This window comes from Euleptes europaea, chromosome 1, assembly GCF_029931775.1.
Source record: "Euleptes europaea isolate rEulEur1 chromosome 1, rEulEur1.hap1, whole genome shotgun sequence".
NCBI classification, from domain to species: domain Eukaryota; kingdom Metazoa; phylum Chordata; class Lepidosauria; order Squamata; family Sphaerodactylidae; genus Euleptes; species Euleptes europaea.
The window spans coordinates 75642347-75667886 of record NC_079312.1 but is presented as its reverse complement, the minus strand read 5'-3'; the positions used below and the strand labels follow the sequence as shown (position 1 = coordinate 75667886).

Genomic DNA, 25540 nt, shown 5'->3' with positions numbered 1-25540 from the left:
ACTTAAAACTACTTAACTTGCTCTAGATTTTGGGTTTATTGTTTTGGCTGTTTGATAATAATAATATGAGCTTCTCTTCGGGGTATGATATCATCAGCTTCAGTTTCTTCAACAGTTTTTTTAAATAATATTTTAACAATGATGAATTTTAATAGTTAGTTAATTTCTTTCCTTTGCTTGTTGCCAGATATTCCCACCAACTACTGATTGAGCTGTCACCATGGAATAGAGGCCTAGAAGCAGGGGGTTAAGGAATGGGGACTCAGCAAGCATTGGACTTAGCAGAAGGGCTGCAGGAAAGGATGGGTCGGGAGGCCAGAGAGATGGAGGAAGTTAAAAAAAAAACAGGAACTGAAAAGGAAGGAGAGATAGGCACAAACCTCACACAGGCCATAAGAAAGGAGGAGCAAGGGGCCTTGGAATCTAAAAAGATAGGTGGGATGGGAGGGCCTGTTTATTATTTTGATTTGAATTGATTGATTTGATTTCAAATGTCTAGGTTATATGTCATTTAGGAGATAAATGGTTAACAGATTAAGGCTGCAATCCTGAAGGGGAGGCGAAGCGCCTTAGGAGCCGGTGTGATGCTGCACCGGTGTAAGTGCCCATTTATTCCATGATAAGGGCACTTATGCCATTGTGGGTGGCATCCACGCCAGTGCTGGGACACCACGCCACAGCTTGGCACTTGGGCGCAGGTGCTGCCTCCTGGCAGCGTTCCAGTCGGGCAAGTGCCCGGGCAGGCATCCTGGGAGGCATTCCCAGGGTGTTCCTGGGGGCGGAGCTGCCTTTAGGCAGCTTCCTAACCCCTTTTGCCCCAGGAACGCCTATTCCCGCAGTGGCGTAGGTACACCGTTTTTTGTGTTGTAGCCTCATTGATGTCTGTGGGGACATGTTCATATTTTTTTATTTTTTACTGACATTAAAAAAAAATTAGTGGCTGGGAAGCCTGTGAGGAGGTGGCATGGCAGCGCGCCGCTCCTGGCTGCCATCGTAACACACACACCCTTAGGAATGGGCTGCCCCAGTTACAGTTTTTTCGAGGTGCCTTTGCAGTGAGAGGGATATATGTTGTGGTCATGATCTTACTATCATACCGAATATGCTCCTGAAAGCTCAGTTACAGACAATTTATAAGATATGTAAAGGCATGGTGTGCGTAAAATACAAGGACCTCGTGAAGAATGAAATACATTTTCTAGTGTCTTTATGTATTTTAGTTTAACTAGATTGACTCTCAAAAACTTATACCAAAAAAATCTTGTTGGTCTCTAAGGTGCTACTGGACTCAAATCTAGCTGTTCCACTGCAGACCAACATGGCTACCCTCTGAAACTATTCTAGTGTAATGCTCTACATATCACGTTATCTTTCCAACTGGCATCAAATGTATCAGTAGTTTTCACAAGCGATGTTGGGCAAAACAATTTCTTGCCCAGTCTAGTTCCTTTTTCTTTTTTTTAAGAACGGTATAGACGTTTTTACCATAGAACTATAAATAACAAAAAAAATACAAATATAACAAAGAAATAAACCAATATAAAATCGTATGTTCCACTGAGGACAGTTTTGCAATTTCTGGGTTAAAGATTTTCATAGCAAGTGAGCAGAATGTTTGTGGATAGCATGTGAGTTTTGGATAGGTGCGGCCTGGGTTCAAATCTCCGCTTAGTCATAAAGCATGCTGAGTGACCTGGAGGCAATTTCTGTAACCTAACCTATCTCACAGGTTTCTGTGAAGATAAAATGGGCATATCCTGTTTACTGTCCACTGAGAGCTTCTTGGAAGAAGACAGAAACATGATTAATAAGAATGTAATATTTTGAGATGCAGGAATACAATGGAAAATAGGAATGTAATAGGCTGTGATAATAGTATTTATATCCTGCATTTAAATGCTCAAATAACTTCTAAGTCATTTTTACAACAGCTGTGTAAGGTAGGCCAATATTATTATGTCCACATAAAGTGACAACAATGATCACTTTGTGAACAATGTCAGCTTTCCCCTTCACCTCATATTTTCTTTATTTTGCTTTATGCCAAGTTCTTGCACGTTCTAAGTTTTTTTTTTTTAAGTCTGCTTAATTTGCAGGGGAAAGTGATTATGGAGGATCATGGAGGAAAGGGGGTCTAGAATGAGTCAGGTGACCCTGCCAACATTAAATGTTGTATTCTTAGTATTGATCATAGTTAAAACTGAAAAAGAACACAGACAATTTTCACTGTGAGCGCTTTCACACATGCAGAATAATGCACTTTCAATCCACTTTCAACGCACTTTGCCTCTGGATTTTACTGTGTGAAATGGCAAAATCCACTTATAAATTCTCATTAAAGTGCATTGAAAGTGGATTTAAAGTGCATTATTTGGCATGTGTGAAAGTGCCCTGTGACAGGCACAGCCCAACCAAAGCTATGCATTTTAAGTTGCATTGATTTCAGTAGAGGAGACTTGAGAACATTTTTTATGTTTTTGTTGAAATCAAGTGATTAACTTTGATTATTTCATGTCCCATTATTTGTTTTTGTGTAACTGCAGTGATGATTCCAGAGTATTGTATATCCTTTAAGAAGAAATAAAACTGTGACTCTAAATAACCCCGAATAATCTGGTGAATTAATACAAGGGAAATATTTCATTTTTAATGGCTACAGACTTTGTACAAGTGGATTTTTAAAAATCTAACTTTTGTTTGACAAGATTGTTAGCAAAGATCACATCTGATTTTCTTTCAGGTGACAAATCAAAGAATCATTATGAAGTTAAATTGCTTATAGATGATGCCATTGGGTGCATGTTTTTAGGAAGATTCATTTACACGTTGGGAACCAGAGTCCAGGCATAATGCTTAAGGTATCCCTCAACCTAAACTCCCAATGGTTGAAAGTGCTAGTTCCTCAAACACCTGGATCTGGCTACAGCCAGAGTCTGGATACTCGGATTTATGAACTTTTAGCATGAATTAGACTTTCTGCTATTCCTCTCGCTGAGCCTGCCCCCACAAGGGGGAGCTTGTTCTCTTCTCCTCCAGTCCTGGAGTGCCTCTTTATGCCCTTAGAAATGTTGCCACTGTACAGCAACAGATCACTGTATATCTTAGAGAGTTTATACAATAAACCTGATATTTCAGGAGCCAGATCATACTCTGAGTAACTCAACTTTGACGTAAGAGGAGCCCATTACTCCAGAGAATCATCGTGCTGTTGTGGCTAATAGCCTTTTCTGCTTTCCTGAGATATCAGATCAACACACTCTCCTCAACTTTGTAAAGCCCAGGTCAATACTCACATTTTATATGGCAAAGATTCTTGTCATGTTTACACCAGTGTGCGAAGCAGCAAACACCATGAGGCCAGTCTGTTGTAGCTCTCAAAGTACAAGTCCATTATCTTTTCACAAACATTCATTTTCACTTTACATTTTATGTTTTCTTGCTGTTCTGAAGCAAACACATTTGCAATGTAAAATGTGAATTGCCTCCTCCAATGGTGCCTGTTACACTATTGGCATTAAATAGATGTAAAGTGGTAGATCAGTAGCAATACTTGTCCAGACAGGCTGTAAATGCTCCATATAGTAGGCTGCTTCAGCAGCAGGGAGGACTGGAAGGTGCTGGAAAAAGTGGGAAGAATGGAAGAATCAGTTGACCCAAGAGGTAGCGGAGGGAAAGCCCAGATAGCAGGTTGAGTTTAAAAATGGAGATCTGTGATCAAGTCATTAAATAGAATTGCACAGATGTGTTGATTAATGTTGTTAGGGCCCATCTTATTCCCAAAAAACCATTTGAGAAATGTACTGGATGCTGTGCTGTCATGCATGATTCCTTTCCTTCGTTGTCTCTGAAGGTTTTTCTTCCATTAAATGATACAATTGTTTACCTTACATTAATCAGGGGTTCTTTGAAGGGCTGCAATTTGCACGTAACAGACTTCACAGAGTTTATGCCACTATTTTAAAATTTTGAAATGGATGACCACATACCAGAGAAAAAAACATTTACTCAATGTATATGATATAGCAGAAATTATGGACTACTCAGAGTTTTTTTTAAAGGTTATTGCTTCAGGCTACCATTTTCACACATTTTTTGAAAGGAGTTAAAATGTGCATATTTGAAGTAACAGCAATTCCATACTAATTTGGAATGCTGTTTCTTAACTATAAATTTGATTTTTTTTAATTTACTGCCAGTAGATACTTAAGTTGAGTCTTGCTTAAAAATTAATTTTATCCTAAATGAAAAACTCATACATTAAATAAACTACTACTGATGTGTTAGCAGGTGTTTTTTCTTGCGTTAGCACAGATAGCTTGCATTTGAGTTATTTGAAATGTTAACATCATATTTACCATGGGCTCTAATGAAGTGGGCTCTAGCCCATCAAAGTTTATGCTACAATAAATCTGTTAGAATTTAAAGTGCCATAAGAATCCTTTTAAAATTTATATTTAGAGTCTAACAAATAGGACTGTTAAAATAAGGTATTTTGGTAGACTTTTGTTTTGAGTTCTTCTTTTGTATATATCTGAGAAAATAACATTACTAGGCCATGCTATTAGGGATGGCAACCATCAGGTAATAGCTGGAGATTTCCTGCTATTATTACTGGTCTCTAGCTGATAGAGATCAGTTCACCTGGAGAAAATGGCCACTTTGGCAATTGGACTCTATGGCATTGAAGTCTCTCCCCTCCCCAAACCCCGCCCTCTTCAGGCTCTGCTCCAAAAACCTCCCACTGGTGGTGAAGAGGGACCTGGCAACCCTATATGCTATGACTTGTTTTTCAACTGGTCTAGTTAATTTTTTTAAAGCAAAGCAGTAGTTTCTCTCTTACCAGTCAGTCAGTGGCATAGAACTGAAAGATATAATGGCCCTTATATTGATAAGACTGTCACAAATACCATTGAAAACAGCTTTCCCATCGCCCACTGTTGCTCAAAATTTGCCTTCCATGTCCAGCAATGGGACTTGTTTGCATTTACCACTTGTTTTGTCAAGAACTTTATTTGATTAGTGCCTCTTGTGTCAGAATTGTTTTTCAAACTTGCCAACTGCCTGCAAGATATATTTACAAAGGTGTTAAAATTTAAGTGGCATGATAAATGAAAATTTTTCCATAATTTGTGCCTCCAGTCTCAAGGGAGCAATGTGTTAATGGCACGGAATTTCTGGCTGTTCTCCATTTCTTTAATTTGCTTTTTTATTGACGTTTTAAATATTTATCATTTTATTGTGATTGTAAACTGGCCTGAGCCCCTTGGGGATGGACACAATAAAAACGGAAAGAAACAATACAAGGTTCGGAAATACAATAACAATTGAGCAAAGAGTGAATAACTAAACTTGGGATAAACACAGAACAACTGAAGGCCAGTGTGATTGGCCTGGATCCCAGCAGAGGGAGCAAGGCACCTTGTCTTGGTCCACTTTCTTCCATCATAACCTGCAGCTGATTCAGTTCTTTCCAAAAGTATGACCTGCAGCAGGAACTATGGATGTCCCAGTTTTCCTATGGGAACAGCCTTTTAAGAAAACTTCTGTCATACATCCAGCAAGCTTTGCTACAATGGCCCAGCCCTCTATTTTGACTTGCATTTCAACTTTTTAGCACAAATGCACATACCCTCCAATAACATCTTCTTCCCAGCTCTATTTTCTTTTTGCTGTCCTGCTCTGTTTTCACAGTCTGGTTATTTCAATGTTTATTGAAGACTGCCAGCGGGCATTGGTGATTAATCTGTGACTGTGTAAATGTTTTCTGTGAAAACAGGGACTATAAGCTTGATTCTGATTTCCACTAAGGCCTTATTTTAATGAAGAAGTAAAGAAAGAGAAAGTTCATGCAGTGCAAAGTGATATGGGTTGGTCACTTGTGTGAGCAGCAAATTATAGTATGCTTGGCACACAAAGCCACAGCGTAAGTGGCCACTTGAACTGGGACTTCATGAGCAGAGATCCACAAGGTAAGCCACTTAGGGGTGTGATCTTTCCCATGAAATTCTGGCAATTTAAACCAATGTCAGGTTTACTGTACTAGGTTGTGAAGCATGGCTAAAATTACCCAAAGAGCTGCTTGCACAAATTGCTTGCCATGTGAGACCCATGTGGTTCCCATGTATACTGTGCTTGCTGCTTATGCAGACATTGAGGCCATGTTGCTCTGCATAATGTGAATTTGCTGCCTCTTTGGTAGCAAACAGAGACATAGAATAAAGTGAATCACTGGAAGAAACAGAACCCAGGACTAGTATCCCTGATCTACTCAGGCTGCAGGTTTCCAGCAAGTAACTGTAATTGTTGAAGTTCGGTAGTTGTTTCTCTTGTAGCTGCATCAGGAGGATTTAAAAACTACTCCTATAAATCAAGAGTTGAAGTTTTGGAAAAAGAGTTGGAAATTCGGAAATTTTACCATTTCTTATGAGATGGATAATATCATGTTATGTTTTGCGTTGGTAATTTTTTGTTTATACAGTGGGAAAATAAATCATACCATAACTATTGTGCAGCACACGACTGATTTACTTAGCTACTTTATTATTTTAATTGTGAATTCCTTCCATTTGTTTTATTGGAAAATCCTTTGGGAACCATTATGGCTGAAAAGCAGCCTATAAATATGGATAATAAACACATACACTTAACAATCCTTCTACAATAACATGCACTTTTTGCTGTACATGAGCACATTTTATATATATATTACAATTTTATCCCACTATTCCTCACAGCAGCATATATGATCCTCCCTCCCCATTTTATCTTCATAACAACCCTGTAAGGTAGGTTGGATTGAACAAGAGTGACTGGGGAGAGGCTGTGGATCAGTGAAAGAGCCTCTGTTTGCCACATGGAAGATCCCAGGTTCAATCCCTGGCATCTCCAGTGAAAAGAACTAGGCAGTAGGTAATGTGAAAGACCTCTAACTGAGACCCAGGACAGCTGCTGTAAGTTTGAGTAGACCAGAGGCCCCCGACCTTTTTGAGCCTGTGTGCACCTTTGGAATTTGACACAGGGTGGTGGAGCCAACCACTATGGCTGCCACAGGTGGCAGAGCCAATCACAGAACATCAGGGAGTTGGGTTAACTCTAAAAATAACAATATTTTAGGCAGATCTGTTTAACAGGATGCCTTTAAAAATAAACATACTGTTTTAAAATATTTTCTTCAATACATATAGCTCACCTTCCATCACACAGTGAAGATCCTTGTGATGTGGTGGCAGCTGCTGCCACAGCAACATTTTTAAAGATCTGCACTGCCAATCAGATTTCTAATGGCCAGTCAGAAGCCCTTCTGGAGAAAAGCCCAATCTGGCCCTGCCCAATTTCTAAAAACATTGGGTAGGCGCCAGGAAAGCTGTCAGCAGGTGCAATGGCGCCCACGGGCACCACATTGAAGACTCTTGGGAGTAAATAATGACCTTGATGGGACTGATGGTCTGATTCAGTATACAGCAGCTTCAGGTGTGTTTGTTTATGTGTGTGACTGGTCTAAGGTTACCCAGTGAGCTTCATGTGTTATGGGGAATGCTGGGGGGTCTCCAATATTTAGATGGGGAAATTACCTTATTGGAGACTGAATTTAGAGCTCTAATGAGAGGCAGGTTTAAAACGGGGTCTTTGACCTATGTATTAAAAGAAATTCTGCTACCTCAGTGGTATCTCACTTGAACCATTTGAAAGATGTCTACATATAATGTAAAAAAATGATTAAAAACTCAAACATAATATCATTCTTCCCTTCTGCAGTAGAACACCCTTGAATAAAGTTTTGCAGTGTCTTTTCTATTAGGATATCATTTAAAAAAACAACAACACTAAAGGTATTCCTAATGAAAGACCTGTAAAGATTTTATTTATTCTTTTTTTACACATTTATATATTGCTTTCCTGCAGAGAACCAAGGTTGTTTATATACAGAACGACTGCCCACAAAGGAAAAAAAGAGGCAGGAAGGGAAGATTTGGCACTGGTTCAAACCAACAAGTGAAATTCAATCATTCCTCTCGATGCCACAGTTTCCTGTTCTTCCAGTCTTAGTTCTTGTCAATGCCATAGTCCCCAGGTCTTCTCCAAGGGTTTTCATAACCCCCTTCTGCTTAGATCTATTTTTCTCAACTCTGCTCTCTCATGTCCATGCATCTTCTATCCACAGTTTGCAGGCAGAGACAGAATAGTGGGAGCTGAGATCAGAAGGAAGGCAAGGATTCCGAGAATTTATGGATAAGATTATGCTGTTAATTACAACTGATCTTTGGTTCCCATAGTCTGAGGTTGCTGCTGTACTCTACCTTAACTTCCAGTGGGCAGAACAAGAATGCTTGCTGTCAGGTCATCCATTTGTCTTTCGTTTGGCTCAGTAGTGTTTTGGGAGACTCTAGCAGTTCATTTCTTGATTTCACAAGGCTACCTAAGATTCAGTTGAAGAGAACTTGGACATTGTCCAATACTCAATGAATGCTTCACTTGAGTTTTTGTATGTGTGTAATATATCTTGACACTGTATTAATAATGGATAACAAACTTTAGTCTTAATTGACTGCAATATTAATAATTCCTTTGTTTTGACTTCTAAGCATTCATGTATCTATTTTAAAGAAGTCCTACTTACTCCGTTGGTCTCCATTTTGCACATGACAGTGTATATCAAATATCACAATGAAGTCAAGGAATATTAATCATCCCTGTTTTCTTTGATAAGGAAAAATTTTCTCTTGGCTTACTCTTGCACGAAGTTCTTTTGACTTCATTATACTTGCAGTTCTACTTTTGCAGAACAAGACGAGAGAAAATAGTTTAATTCATTTAATATAATTTGTTTTTGATTAGCATACTTGGACCATTAATTATGCTTTATTCCTCTTGGTGTTTTAAAATTCATTGTTTATAAAATAGTGTGGCGGTTAATTACTTGCACTATTTTGTGGCCGGTTTTAATTGATTTCCCTTTTTGATAAACTCAGATTTGCTTTTCGTCAGATTTTCTGGCTAGGAAAAAAAAGGGAATATAGCCAGTCCCCTCTGACATATAGAACTCTGACATGTACAAGCGGGGAGTTCCCTTACGAAGCTCTGTATGCCCTTCCCTGTTCCTAGCTGGCTGTCAAGCAAACATGTCATTAGTATGAATATGAGAGACTTCCACTTTGACTGTTCTTGAGAGCTACATGTGTGGGAAGATCCTGACCATCATTTTTAAAAAATTAACAAAAAAATAAACATGGGATTCTATTTGGATTTTCATTTTTTAAAAATATTAAGCATAATAAGTAATTCTTTTAAAAGTGATTTTAAATTATATTTAAACTCATATAAACATTTATAAGGAGAAATCTAATACATAGTCAAAGCTAAATCCATTACCCATTATCAGGCATATGATGTAGTATGATGAAATACATCAGGGTAAGAATTTCTTTCCTATTTTCATGGGGAAAATACCTGTATTTTGAGGTCAAGCATTATAGATTTGACATAGCTGAGCTTGATCTACGTTTATTATTAGGAACTTTTTACCAAGAGCCAGGGAATGGCAAGTCCTTTCAGATGTTTGGTTAGCAAAGAATGCCCCCCTAGGTCCAGCTAGATGATCTTTTACTCCTATGTTATGCTCATTAAATATTTTTGACAAGAGCTTTTAAAAATAGGAAATTATCTAATAAGCATATTCAAATAAACTCACCAGGTTTTCAGGTATTTATAACTCAACCTAACAGGATTGAGAAATTCCTGGAAATGTGGGGGTGGAGCCTGGGTGGGCTTTGGGGAGGGGAGGGACCTCAGCAGGCTATAGTGCCTTACAGTCCACCCTCAGAAACTACCATTATCTCCGGGGGGAAAGAGCAAGAGTCCAGTAGCACCTTAAAGACTAACTGAATTTCTGGCAGGGTACCGGTATAATCCCAACGGAAGTTGGTTTCAGGTAGCCGGCTCAAGGTTGACTCAGCCTTCCATCCTTCCGAGGTCGTTAAATGAGTACCCAGCTTGCTGGGGGTAAAGGGAAGATGACTGGGGAAGGCACTGGCAAACCACCCCGCAAACAAAGTCTGCCTTGGAAACGTCGGGATGTGACGTTACCCCATGGGTCAGGAATGACCCGGTGCTTGCACAGGGGACCTTTACCTTTTTACCGGTATAAGCTTTTATGAGCCACAGCTCACTTCTTCGGATACCTTCAGGACAACAGAAGGTATGCAACAGCTGAAAAGCAGTGAGGCCCCTGTATGTTCCTCTCATGAAGATCCGATATCATTCTGTGTGCAGAAATGCATCTTGGATTTAAGAGCTGTATATGTCTACAACATGCCCACCTTGTCTTTAAAAGCATTTCACTCATTAGAAAAACAGAAAATATTTCATAGGAGTTTTTTTTCAGTACTCCCCCAAATTTCCAGTTTATCATCAGAAAAAATTTGAAAAAAGGCTTCGGAGGAAAAATGGGGTGGAGAGAGAAATAGAATTGGGGGGGTCTTTAAATTTTTCAGTTTTTTTTAAGGGCCTCCACATCTCTAACCTGGAGGTGTGTTGCTGTTTATCAGGGGACAACTTTCCACAAGGGGTGAACTTTCCCACCTGTGTCACCCGGAGATCAGTTGTAATAGCGGGAGATCTCCAGCTACCACCTGGAGGCTGGCAACCCTAGAGATATACCATAGTAGAGGAGTTGTTGTTTTTTAATTGATGTGCCGAGATTTTAGATTTCTCTGTGTTTTTAGCATTGTAAACTATTCTGAGACATACTTTGCTGGAGAAAAGTAGAAGAAAATAGTTTAAGTAAACTGCAATAGAAATATTTTCATTCAGATTGCACAGAACAACCACTTTACAAAGTAACCAAAATGTTAATGAGATGAGAAAGATATTTTTGCTACTTGCTATTTATCATACCAAAATTGATATCTGGTATGAATCCATAGATTAGTGGATATCCTTAAAGTCCCTTACATCAGTATCATTGCAACAGACCAATAGTCATACTTGTATGTTATGATACTTCTATCATATTTCTGTAAATTGTTTCTAAGATTTGCCAGTAGAAGCCATAGTTCTTTACAGCCTGGTTTACACATGTGTTTAATATATTTCAGCACACCAAGAAGACCAGATCAATCAGACCCCTCTTTTGGACAGAGAGCAGCTTCCCCATCCCTTAAGCAGGCTGCTCAGACTAGCGAAAGCACAAGAGTGATGAGGAGCCACGGGCAGACCATCCAACAGGCTGATGGGCCAAGGAGGACACTCCAAGTGGACAACAGGGACCAGAGATCCGGACGGTCACCATCTGTGTCACCCGATCGAGGCAGCACCCCTACCTCACCTTATTCTGTTCCCCAAATCGCTCCCCTCCCCAGCAGCACTCTCTGTCCTATATGCAAGACAACAGAACTCATCTCCTCTCCTAACCAGCCAAACTTCAACACCTGTACACAGTGTCACAATAAGGTCTGCAACCAATGTGGATTCAACCCCAACCCTCACCTGACTGAGGTAATTGGTCTTCATATGTCTAAGAATCAGCCTAACATTTTGAGGAAGATGTATGGCAAAGCAGCTCTTACAAATGACTTGATTTCTGTTGATGGATTAGGTTATTGGATCGAGGAAGCACCGTGTTCTAAGAAAAAGGTGTTCTGAATTCAGTTAAGGGGAACGTTTTTGAGGTTTGGATGATTAGTGGCGGGAAAACTGTGATGGGGATTGGTAAGTTGGGGAAGCAGGTACCAGCTATAGTGTGGTTTGTATCAATGAAACATAGCCAAGTTGAAGATATGTACATATATAAATTCTGCAAATAGAATACAACAGGTAAATGGTTTCCAACAGTTTTGTTTACTGAATAGTTCAGATTTTCTACTATCTATGAAATTTATTCAGATAAAGCTGCACTTTAATTGTTTTAAGATTCATACATAGCAAGGACCATTGTGGTTTTTCCACCAACTGAATTGTTCATTGAATGTCTTGTTTAAGAGCCTAGGGGTTATATTGGACTTGGCATTACTGCCTGAAAAGCAAGTTGATGCAGTCACAAAAAATACTTTTTTCCAATTTATCGTGCATTCCTGAGGGGGGGCGAGTCCTCTTAGGAGGTGGCGTGACCTCACCACCAGCGTAAGTGCGTCTAATCACGCAAGAAACTGTCTGATCAGTGCAGTCTTTCCTTTAGCTTTGGAATGAGAAGAAGCTTTCAGTGTGTTTTCTTCTGCTTTTGCTTCACTGTCTCTGAATAGCCTTTTTTCTTTGTTTTTGTTTGCTGCTTCTCCCACCTTGATTTTATTTGGCAACTAGTGTTCACTACTTCTGGTCTACAACTTCATTCCTGACAATTCTTTTTAAAGAATAAAACCCAGATAACTGGGTAGGAAGAAAATGACCCTGGTTTACTCCTTGCTTCATGTTACATAAGGCTAACCACTCCCAAGCATAACATTTCTAAATCACTCCTTTGAAGAACTTGATTTTCAAAGTTGCCTTTCACCCAGAAGTGTTTTGTTCTTATTTTGGTATGTCATATAATTGGATAGAAGGTGCAAAGTGGGAGGGGGCATTGACTGCAAGTCTTGGAAATGACCTGCTCTCCCCGACATGTTTTGTCTTTCTTGTCCTTAAAAAGTGGAACTGAGATCACAGTGAGACACTATTCATTCTAACTGGGTTGAATAAAATAACGCATTCTTCTTCACAGATTGATGCTGTAGTGTATTACAGATAGAAAGATTTCTTCACTAATTGACTCTTGGATAGAGTAAGGAACAAAGCAAAGAATCTAAAAATCTCAGGTTTTATGATGTCCAACTTCAGTCCTTCAGTTCCGTAGGGCAGTTCCGTATAAATGTTTATTATGAAATAAATCAGAAGATATTGGTCATATACAGCATCTTTTGTTGTTGTTCCTCCCCTGAAGTACATTTGATTTCTCCTTTTACCAATCCATCCATTTATTTCTTATTTAATAAAATATCTATACCCCACCTTGGTTGAGGCTAGCTCAAAAGATTAACAGTACAATCTTATGTAGAGTTACTCTACTGTAAGCCAATTGAAATTAATGGGCTTATAGCGGAGTGACTCTTGCTCAGGATTGCAATGTTAGTTTACCTTCAGTTGGATATCAGCTTGCACAGAAAGGTGATCTACCACAGTTTGTTGCCAGCAGTTCTCAGTCATGTTCCCTGGCCACAACGTCTATAACCTGAATGAAAGATAAAATCAGGAGGGATCCAGTAAAAGAACGTAACAGCAAACCCAAGTCACAGTTCCGTGAGTGGGACAGCTGGTGGATCTCAGGTGAAGTTACAGCCTTTTTGAACACTGGTGGCAAGAGGAAGGAACAATAAAGCACAAAAATCCTGTGCTGGATTGGAGCTGAGGTCCATCCAGGCCACTTTTCTCCAGCTGACAGCAGCCAGGCAGATGCCTTGAGGCAGCCCTGCAACAGAGCCCCCCCCCCCCATTCACCATCTGGTATTCAGAGGAGCACTGACTCTGTATATGGAGGTTTCATTTGGGACCTATTCGAGGTATTTTGTTGCCCCAGGCCCTGATCCCATTTAGTTGTAATGTTATCTTCTGTGAATTTGGGGAGGGGCTGTATCAGCAGTGGTAGCGCATCTGCCTGGTATGCAGAAGGTCCCAGATTGAATCTCCAGCTAAAAACATCATGCGGAAAGTGATGTGAGATATCTCTGCCTGAGACCTCTGGAAAGATACTGGCAATCTGAGTAGACAATACTGCCCTTGATGGAGCAATGGTCTGATCTGGCATAATGCAGCTTCATTCTCACAAGTACTCAGCAAACAATCAGATTGCTTTCAATCCCCAACAATGTGAGAGAAAGAATGCTCTGGGCTGAAAACTTGAGATGTTGGTGAGGGTTGCCTGGGGTGCCTTATTATCTCAAACCGCCAGATTCATTAAGCTTTCTTCTATGGTAAGAGAGCTCCATGAGATACATTATCCTAGATATATGACTGCTCTACCCGCTGTTTGATCCTTGGAGAATTAGGCTGAGACACTGTGACTGCCACAAAGTTAGCCAGCACAGAGGGATATGAACTTCCTTGTCCTAAGCTGATGTTCTGACCACTACATACCACTGCTTCATTTTCATAAAGATTTATATATTCATCTCTTCAACAGGCTTCACAGTACAACCTTCTTCATTTAGCAACCTTTCATTTGCGAGTAAAACAGGATAAAGTCTTTGGTGCAACATTTGCTGAATATCCTTTTTCATTTCAAATATTGTTTGCACACAAACATTAGCATCACATCCAATTAAAGATGCAGCACCCTAGCCACTGTTACTGCTCAATCTCCATTTATTTCAAAGGAATTTGATATTAATGGAGATTGCACAGCGACTCTGCTTGAATTATGCCCCTGTTGTGTTAATGCATGTTTGTGTGAGTATTTTGTATGAAGCGTATTTTCCTATGAATGTTCATTATGCATTTCCATTTAGAGAAACGAAACTGAATTTCCTGAATGGAATTAAAGGGAATTAGAAGGTTGAGAATAAATAAAAAGATTTATAAACTCAAATGAGTTAGCATCAACATATTTCAGAATTTGCCCATTTCCATTTGTTGCTAGCAAATAAGAGAAGCAACCAACCTGGACAATTTTTTTCCTTTCTTTGTTTCTTTTGCAAATTTAAGCAAACAGTGAATACAACAGGAGTACAAAGAGGAGCTTCTGAAATGAAGAGCCTCAGAATGAGGTACATTAAGAGGATATCAGCAATCATTAAGGCACATTAAGGCCCCACCACTTTCTTAAAACACTTGGTAGTTGGTGTATATAAAAGAGATCACAACTGGAACCAGGGGACATTTTTCTTCTCTGAATTTCATATATAGTGTTCTTGCACTTTATAATCCCAGTTTTCAAAGAAAGAATGAAGGACGAAGCAGGCATGTAGCTTTCTGATTATAATAAGCACAAGCAGTTGCTGCAGATTCTTCAGCGAAGAACTACTAGGTTGGATCCAGTCCAAAATGTCTATGCATGGAAGCACAGCTTCCCTTCCTCCTCCATCCCACTGCAGCCCTGAAATACCTCCTGAAATGCAGTTTTTAAGGGATGGGGGACACATAGGAGCAGCATGAGCACAGACTTGGAGGGCTGTTGCAGGAGGGGAGAAACACTGACCTCCTCACAATGCATACAGAGATGTTGTTGATGGGATCTAAGCCATTGTCTCTTGTTGGCTACCTTTCGCTTCCTCTCATGTGATGTTCTTCTACTCTGTTGGAGCTTTCATCCATATTTTCCCTGACACCTCATCTACAGCACCCTGACTGAAAAAACTGAGCAGTTCATGACCTAGATTATGCTGTATTAGAATGCAATGGTGGAAGTGCAGTGTCCAAGCTACAGGGAGTAATTGTTCAGCTCGCCACAGCTGGACTGCTATGTCCAATTTAGCATGTCACATTTTTCAGAAGGTATTGACAAGCTAGAGAAAACTAAGGGAACAGCTGTGAAGGCCTGAAAACATTTAGAAATTATGCCTGAGAAGGAAATATTAAGGACTCAAGACTATTTAGCCCTGAGAAGATATGATTAAATTTGTCAAGTACTTAGTCTATTTTATTTCAAGTACTTCAAAGGTGGTCATAGAAAATATAGTTATTCTCTATCACAGGCCACAGGGATGGATGAGCTTGAATTCTGATGAAAGAACAAACAGCCTGGGTGGTTGCAGAATCATTTTAAATGGAGACTGATTTGACAAGTCACACTCCATTTCAGCAGATTTCCCAAACTCGTCATAATAAATATATTAGTCTTTAAGGGGCCACAAAATTCTTTGTTTTGGTTGAAAATGACTTGCAGTGCTCCTAAGCAGAGCTACACCCTTCCAAATCCATTGACATTAATGGGCTAAGAAAGGAGTAACTGCTTAGGACAGCACTGTAGCACAGCTGCTTACCTGGAATTTCCCAACCTCGATTCTCTACTAATTTTTTTTTAAACCCCTCACATCCTGAATTCTAGTTTGTGTTAAATGCAGATTAACAAACATCTGTGTACCCAGGTGAATAATGTGAATTTATTTTAACATTTTGCACAAGTACATGCTTTATATTCTCTCTTTGCGGAGTAGTTCTTTGATGGCAGATAATTAATCATGATGCTTGAGCACAATTTTGCTTAGAAATGCTTGCAAGGTTATGAACATTCTTTGACATGACTTTGCTCTTTAGAATGTTGATAATTTAGGGAACTACAAATTAAGCTCAATCTTCAAGGTATTTACACCCACTCAGCATTTAATTTTGCTTTTCATGAGAACCAGCAAATTACATTTTATTTGTTCCCTTGCTCTTTGCTTTGCTGGTTGACATATCAAGCTATCACTTATTCTGAACTTGGGTTGAATCTGTTTTCCCAAATGAGTTGGTGTTATTTTTGAACCATGTCAGCTTTAATTATTTTAATCTTAAAAGTAATACAACTGACTGTATCTGCTCAACAGAGGAATTTAAAGCTAGCACTACTGCCCGAGGAATGACATCAGTCTTAAATGAGGGCACAGAATGCAAAAAGGAGAGGAAAACAATCTCAGCCACAGAGCACGTTCAGGTGATGACATGAGTTTATATAAGGTTGGCACAGTGACCTGGGATACCATTTTGGATCATTAGGATTAGGTAGTGGCTATTGTACAGTGTTGACATAGGGATATAAGTTTATTTAACATCTGGGCTGAATTTAAATTTGACCCTCCCGGGAGTTAAAAGTATTCCTTATTGCAGGCTTTTAAGAAAGTCAGTCTTCTCTATACCTTCTGGCTCAGTTTGAGGCAGTAAAAGTAAAAAGCCATACTTCTTGAATGTTTCAGCATGGGGGAGGGTCAGATCCTCACTGTTGCCCTTCTCATGTGTCTCAGGTTAAAATTCCTTTGGGTGTGTCTCACGGTACATGCATTATACTATTAAGCACAATTATAAAGAATATTATTAAGCATTTTTCTAGCATTGGCATTGGATGAAGTCTTCTGACACTGATGAGTTAATGTTCAAAATGTACTGACCCTCGGAAAGTGGTCTTGGATGCTTATTTGCCTTGTTCTTTGTGAGTGACTTTGACCTAGAGCACTCCCAGATGCTGTGGCTACTATGGAAATAACTGGAATTGTATTATATACTTATCAGACACTTCAAGGTTTTCCTTCTTTGGTTTCATTCAAGGGATGAAAGCCATCTGTTTCCATATCTCAGTTAGGATGACTTCCCATTTCTATCCTACAAAGCATAAAGGAATTTTGATGCAAGATTGTTTACATGCTTCGTTTTGGTTAGGAAAGATCTCAGCCAAAATGAAGCACGTAAACATGCTTGCACCACTTGACACTGAGACACATTGTCCTTCAGTGTTACTCCTCAGAAGATGCCTGCCACAGCTGCTGGCGAAACGTCAGGAAAGAAAATTCCAAGACCACGGTTACACAGCCCGGATAACCTACAAGAACCAATGAACTCTGACCGTGAAAGCCTTCGACAATATTTTGTCTGGTACAGTCTATTCAACTGTTTCCAATCTATTTTTTTAAATTAAAATTGCTCAATGTTAGGAATAAGATAAGAAAAACCTCTTCAATTTGAAGTTGGCTAGGAAGCAGATCAAACAAGAGATTTCCATGGCAGAAATAACATATTTCATGAGTCCTTTTAGGAAATCTATAATTTTAAGGATTATTTCCCCTCCTGGGTTTCCACTCTAGATTATTAACTTTTGTATTCTGGAGGCTTTTACACATATGCTCAATATCCTGAATGTCGTTTGTCACTTCTTATATGTCCCAGGAGAAGATCCTGCCTTTTTGTTTCCCTTGCCTTGAGTGTTGGCACGTCTGCTTTGTGAGTGCTCACAGTCTTTTTAGGCTGTGTTACATCTTCAGATCATATTGTTAAAGATTGTCTGTTCACTTGCTTCCAGTTCCAGCTACTCTGCCATTGTCTTTGGGGAGTGGGGCATGGGAAGATTCTTCCAAGTCAAATAACTGACTTCTTTTTTTATTTAAACCATTTCTATCCTGTACTCTCAATATGTGCTTCCAAGGTGGCTTTCAGCAATTAAATATAAAAACAGATAAAATCTACAATACAAACAATTGTACAACCACTAATAAGACCAAGAATAAAACTAAAGAAGCAACCAAGGATGGTCTTATCCAATGGGAATGGGGCAGCTGCCCCAGGCCTCATGTTTAAGGGGGGCTGAACCACTATGGCCCTGCCCCCTAACGGAGGGAGAAAAATAAGAAAGCACAGGCTCCCACCACTGCCACTCGCACATACCATGTCCAGAGTCGGACTGCCTGCTACTCGCACCTGCCCCATATGGGGCTCAGGTAGGTGGCTCAGGAGCCACCACTTATGCCCACTGCATCCTGTGCTCAGACAGACAGCTTCTAGTGATGTCTCAAATGGGGTGGCAGGGCCACCATTTGCTTGGCCCTGGCTGGTGTGTGTGTGATTCTGGAGTCCCACCCTGGGCTTTTGCCCAGAATTGCCCCTTGAAGCAGCATAAAAATCTATTGGATTACAAATACTGTCACCTGGCATCATATCTTTGGGCTCACCAGAGGTAAATCCATGGGCAGGAAGAAATGAGGGGTTAAACAAATCAATTTTAAATAAACAGAAATAAACATATTTCTGTCTTGTGTCTAAGACTCATCAAGTGTGACAGGAGGTGGATCTCTTGATTTTATACAATCCAGGTGACACAGCTGATAAGGACCTGACTCTGGTGGTCATCCATCATGCCGCCTCTAGTGTGGGTACACAGAGAGATGTTAGTTGGCAGGTGGGTTTGTATAGGATAAGGCACCATCCTTCGGATATGGTGGCCCAAACCATTTAGTGCTTTACAGGTAATAACCACCAATTTAATTTGAATTTGTTTTGCTGCTCCCCCCCCCCCAACATTTTAGGTCATGCTCACTACAGATACATCCATGTATGTAAAGTGATGCCCATTGTGGCAATTGCACCATCAGTCAGGCCTGTTCTCAATAAGATTGAAGGGCACCTAGCAATCTTCATTGCTCTTCAGACCTTTTACTTCTTCCTGAGAGGCAACATCGTTCAGATAGCCACAGACAACATAGCTACCAAGTACTACATAAGCAAGATGGCATAGGCTTCACTATACTCTTTCTTTTAGAAAAGTCAGCTGTGGGAGTGGTGCACACTGTGTTGAATAACTTTGATAACCATTCATGTGGCTGGCAAGGACAATGCCCTAGCAGAAGCCTTGACAGGCAAGGGAAAGTGGCACATTAATGACCCTTGACAACAACCTATCTGAAACCATTATTTTCCCAGTGGGGTTGGTAGATATATTCACTTTTCTGATCAAAGAAGAAGAAGAGTTGGTTTTTATATGCCAACTTTCTCTACCACTTAAGGTAGACTCAAACCGGCTTACAATCACCTTCCCTTCCTCTCCCCACAACAGACACTGTATGAAGTAGGTGGGGCTGAAAGAATGGGACTTGCCCAAGGTCACCCAGCTGGCTTCATGTGTAGGAGTGGGGAAACAAATCCAGTTCACCAGATTAGCCTCCGCCACTCATGTGGAGTAGTGGGGAATCAAACCCGGTTCTCCAGATCAGACTCCACCGCTCCAAACCACTGCTCTTAACCACTACACCACTCTGGTTCAAAGTCAAGTGTTGCAAGTGTTACAGCAGTGAGCGGTCAGCACTCTGGGCGATGCCCTCCTAGCCACTTGGATAGACAGACTTCTATACATGTTTCTTCTCATACTCCTCAAATCTCGAGTCAGGATAAGGCATTGCATCCTGCTCACCCTGAACTGGTCATGTCAACACTGGATCACAAAGGATCTATATCAAGTCAAGGGAGCCTTCAATTACCTTCCCAGCCTAAAAATGGCATTACATTGATTGGATGTTTACAGGGGATTAGTATAGAACAGCCATCTTAAGAAAAGACCCCAACTTGTTTCTCTGTTATGGAAGTACACATGAAAGTTATCAGGACTCCTCTTAGCACTTCACTCACTGGATTAGGGCACTGACTCTACACTATATTATGAACTGGCAAGTCAGCCACTTTGAGGTATTGGTAGAGCACATTCAGTGAAGGGAGCTTCAGATGGATAGCCATAGTCCTGTAGCACCTTAAAGGTCAACAATTTTGGAAAACTTCATTGGTCTTTAAGGTGCCACTGGACTTGAATTTTGTTCAGTAAAGATCATGATGGGTAGCCGTGTAGTCTGTTAACAGCAGTAGAAAAAAGCAAGAGTCCAGTAGCACCCTAAAGACTACCAAAATTTCTGGCAGGGTATGAGCTTTCGTGAGCCACACTGAAGAAGTGAGCTGTGGCTCACGAAAGCTCATACCCTGCCAGAAATTTTGGTAGTCTTTAAGGTGCTACTGGCTTATTTCGACTGTTCAGTACAGGTTAATAGCTGCATCTATAAGCTTTAAAAAAAGGTAAAGGTCCCCTGTGCAAGCACCGGGTCATTCCTGACCAATGGGGTGACGTCACATCCCAACGTTTCCTAGGCAGACTTTGTTTATGGGGTGGTTTGCCAGTGCCTTCCCTAGTCATCTTCCCTTTACCCCCAGCAAGCTGGGTACTCATTTTACCAACCTCAGAAGGGTGGAAGGCTGAGTCAACCTTGAGCTGGCTACCTGAAACCAACTTCTGTTGGGATTGAACTCAGGTCGTGAGCAGAGCTTTTGACTGCAGTACTGCAGCTTACCACTCTGTGCCCGGGGCTCCTTCTATAAGCTTTACTAGAACCCTTTTGAGCACCCACTTGGTCTCAGTTGTCCAACTTTGTGAACCATTATGCCCTGGATGTGAGAGCCAGGAAACATGCTGTTTTCGAATGAGTGGTGGTCAACATCTTTTTATGACAATGTTGCTTCCACCTTCTGGAAGTTCAGTTTGCTAGTCTGTACCATAGAACTGTGTGCGCAAAGAGCACAAAGAAAAAGAGGTTGCTTACCTATTCCTGATATCCTTTGAGTGGTCATCTTTGCAATCACACATCTGTGCAATCACCCTCTTTCCCTGCAATAGGTACACTTTATCCTGCTGTGCCCTCTAAGGAAGAAAGGGGAAGAACTGAGCAGGAAGCATGGCTCCACCCCCTCAAGACATGTGAAGCCTTCATCAAAAATCTCTTTAGCTGCACTCTAGAAGGATGTTCTGTGCTGCTGTGAAATCCAATAGGTGTGACTGCACAGATGATCATTTGAAGAACATCCGTTATAGATAATCAACTGGTTTTTGTCACCTCCCCAAAGCAAGCGGTTAAGAGTAATCTCTGAAACTTTAACACAGTCTCTTAGCTTATAGTAGCATTCTGATAAAACAACAGTTTTTCCTTCATCTTATTGTCTTATTTGCTGGTGTAGAGAGTAAAATTCTGAGGCTTCTACTGTTTAGTCTATCCATATAAATATTTGTAATGATACTTTAACTCTTATTGAGCTTTTGGCCTTTATCCCTTGTTGCGAAGGATAATATCAGCTAGCTGAAACATTTTCCATTTTCACTTTGCAGCGTTTCCATCTTACTGTTTTATTGAAGAAATAAATAAGCATCTGGCTTTCTTTTTATAGCAGATCCAATATTTTTCATTCCTGTGCTGCATTATCTAGCTTCTGTTGGAACTAAATATACTGGCTCTTTTGAGTCTTCCCTAATTTGGATTTTTTTTTTTAGTGTTGCTTAATGTTTGCCATATTTTTTTAGAAGAATCCACGAGAAGAGGCTTTACATAATGGCATATTTATCAGCTGCAGTTCTCTGAACCTTTTGAAATATGTATTTTCCCCGATATAATCTCTAAATCTATTAAATAGAAATAATATGTTCATCTTCGTGGCCTCCGTGCAGTCCCACATGGGTACTGCGCCTTCGCAGGCCAGCCGCGTTTTTTTCTGACAAGCTTCTGAAAGGTCAGATATAGGAGCGCGAAGTCGCCCCCGCCCCCCTCTGTCATGGTTCGAGCCAACGGCTCTTCCCGCCCAATTGGACCTGTGACGAGGGGGTGGGGGCGCACTCCTCCCTCAGTTCTCTTTCTGCCGCCGCGGACTGAGGACTTTTTTTGTCTTAGCTTCAAAGTTCCTGAGGGAAGAAATTGTTTGTGTTTAAAGTTGTGTAGTTCTTCATATATGACGGAGAACACTATGGCCTTATTTAAAAAATGTGGGAAATGTGGAACGAAAATGGCCCAGAATGATGAACACCAGGAATGTCTCCTTTGCCTAGGAGAGGGCCATGTCCCCGCGTCATGTAAGGCCTGTCTACTATTTACTCCTAAAACGAGGCAGGAGCGTGCCTCACGATTGAAGGCAGCACAGTGGGAAAATTCCCTGAAGGCTCTTAACCCTCCTGGAGACCAGTCAAACGCTCCCCTTCTATTGCCTCGGTCCCAACTCCGGCACCAAAAGCCGTTGAAGGTCCAGCTCCCTCGCAAATGAGGGCGGCTTCGGAACCTCCAGCCAAGAAGGCTAAAAAGAATTCAAAACACGTTTCGACTTCAAAGGATGCTCAATCGGCAAAATTGCCTGCAGCTCCGAAGCCCGGACCTGAGCCCCTCCCCTCGGAAGGGAATCGACGTCGCTCGGCATCCGCATCGCCTCCGCCCCCTAGAGGCCAACAGCTATCTCGATCTCCAGCATGTCGGAGGCATCATCATTCTCCCTCGCCTAGACGTCAGGATTCCTCTGGGTCTCCGCGCCAGGGCGCTTCTCAGCAGCGTATCTCAGCGTATCATCGACCCCGACACGCCTCTCAGAGACATGGGGAATGCCTCACTCCCATTTCAACGATTGCTGATCGGGGCACACCTGTTGCGGCCACTCGCATTCTTGGGAATGCTGCACCCAAGACTACCGTAAGAAAGAGGGACATTACGACTACCTACCTTCAAAGCCGCTGCCTAAGGAGCCGTCGACGTCTGATCCTCTCCACTCCTCGACCCACAACTTACCTGCGGGTATGGAAGAAGACATTGACTCCGAGAGGGACTCAGAATCCACCTCACTTCCACCTCCGGATGAGGCAGTAGGGGATCCGTCCCCTTTTCCCCCAACCGAGGACATTTGGTCTTATACCGAACAACTCCTGAGACTGGCCAAGTCGCTGGGGATAGAGGTTCTTTCTTCGGATCCTAAGCCATCAGATCTGATCATGGACATCCTTTATTCCTCGGACTCGGGTCCTATACAGTTGCCCTTAGTTAAGGGACTGAAGGATATCGCCGCAAGTAATTGGGCGAGACCCGCGTCCATTGTAGCATCCGTTAAAAAAGTTGAGAATTGTACAGGGTCGCAGAAAAAGAGATTCCCTTCAAAAGCCAAGGGCAGAAGGGAAGACCAATTTCCTTCTGACAGGAATCAGGGCAGAAAAGCCCAAGCCTGACGGGTTGTGAGGAGTCCACAGGGTTCACTGTTATTCTTTGAAAGGTTACATGGTTTTTATAGTTCTTAGTATGCAATTTCCACTGATAGTTGGGTTCTTACTATAATAAACACCGGTTATTTTTTGGAGTTTAAATTGTCTCCTCCCTGTGGTTCTTCTCTCTCCTGTAGGGGACAGGACCCCCCACAATTGGTCCATGAGGTAGAAGACCTTTTATCAAAGGGGGCGATCTCCGAGGTCCCACCTTTGGACTTGCACAATGGTTTTTATTTGAAATATTTCCTTGTCGATAAAAAAGGGGGGGAAAACGCCCTATCCTTGACCTGAGGAGCCTTAACAAGCACATCAGAGTGTGCAAATTTCACATGTTGTCCCTTCAGGACATCATTCCTTTACTCTCACAGAGGCTGTGGTTTGCGGTGGTAGACTTAAAGGAAGCCTACTTCCACATTTCTATTCGCCCATCGTGTAGACATTTCTACGTTTCTCTTGTGCAGGCCGACATTTTCAATATAATGTCCTTCCTTTTGGATTGGCTACTGCCCCAAGGGTATTTTCCAAATGTATGTCCGTCATCATTGCACACTTAGCTGAACAGGGCTGTAGGGTGTACCCTTACCTAGATGATTGGTTTGGGATTTCTTCCTCTGACCTGGAGTCTTAAATATCCCTGGTAACATCAACTTTGAAGGCTCTGGGCATGATTATTAATGAGAAAAAATCCCAGCTTCAACCCAGCTAACAAGTCTCCTTCATTGGAGCAGATTTGGATGCCACCTCCAGCAGGGCCTTCCTCCCTATATCAAGGGTTAAGGCTATTCGAAAGATGGTGCATAGTTTTACTTCCTGTAGATTACAACCTGCTGTTCATATCCAGAAACTCCTAGGCTACATGGCATCCACTACTGCGGTGGTTGCACACACCAGACTTAAAATGAGGCCTTTACAATTATGGTTTTTGGGCAATTTTACTTTGAATGTGGATCCCCAGTGGAAACATATGTCTATTCCCAGGACTGTGTTGTCATTCTTAAAGTGGTGGTCCTTAGAGGTACACCAACATGACTACCAGATTTTTACTGATGCGTCCCTCGAGGGATGGGGGGCTTATTGCGGGGAGACCACAGTTAGGGGAACTTGGTCCCAATCAGACTGTACTTTACATATTAATGTGCTTGAAATGTGGGCAATCAGACATGCCCTTGCTTCCTTTGCAGGCATCGTCTCTGGATCCAGAATTCTCATTGCAACAGACAACATGGCAGCAAAATATTATTTAAACAAACAAGGAGGCACAGGGTCACGAGTCCTGTGCAGGGAGGCATGCCTAGTATGGGAGTGGGCCATAGCACACCAGATCACACTCTCGGCCATACACATAGCGGGATGTGACAATGTTACTGCAGATGCCCTCAGCTGAGAGGGCTCAGATGTTCACGAATGGTCCATCAGAGAGGACCTTCTCTACCAAATATTCGACGAGTGGGGGTTCCCGTCTCTAGACCTGTTTGCATCCTCTCAGAATGCAAAATGTGCCTCTTTTTGTGCAAGAGCTGCCAAGGACCCGGGATGCCTAGGAGATGCATTTCAGCTCACCTGGCAGGGTCATCTTTTTTATGCCTTCCCACCCTTTCCCCTGCTAGCCAAAGTGATAGGCAAGATGGCCGTAGAGGGGACACATGCCATCCTGATCGCTCCTTATTGGCCGAAAAGGCTATGGTTTCCCACTCTTTGGTCTCTCTCCAAGGGTCAGTTCAAACTACTTCCGCACGTAGCAGACCTCCTGTCAATCAGGCAGGTTTACCACCACGATACAGTAACCCTGCGACTGGCAGCATGGCAGATAACGCCTTAAACATCTGGTCATCGGTGGTGGCTGATGTTTTACATGTGGCTCGGCGACCCTCTGCTAGAGCCTCATACAATTCCAAATGGAAAAAAAAATTGCTATTTGGACTAGTTCTTTAGGTCTCGCACCGGAATCTTGTCCGTTACCAAAGGTTTTTGAATATTTACTCATGTTGAAGAATGGTGGGCTCGCTAACTCTTCTATTAAAGTACATTTGGCTGTCATTTCGGCCTTCCATTATGGCGTCGGCTCTTTTTCTT

At 41.5% G+C, this 25540-nt stretch overlaps 1 protein-coding gene across 1 annotated transcript in view; it reads left to right on the top strand.

Annotated features, from left to right (window-relative positions):
• Positions 1-25540, top strand: part of BSN (bassoon presynaptic cytomatrix protein) — a 253495-nt gene that overhangs the window by 3460 nt on the left and 224495 nt on the right. Inside the window, exon 2 of the mRNA XM_056852460.1 lies at positions 11094-11493. Within this exon, the coding sequence (XP_056708438.1) occupies positions 11094-11493 (400 nt within the window). The remainder of the gene's footprint in view (positions 1-11093; positions 11494-25540) is intronic.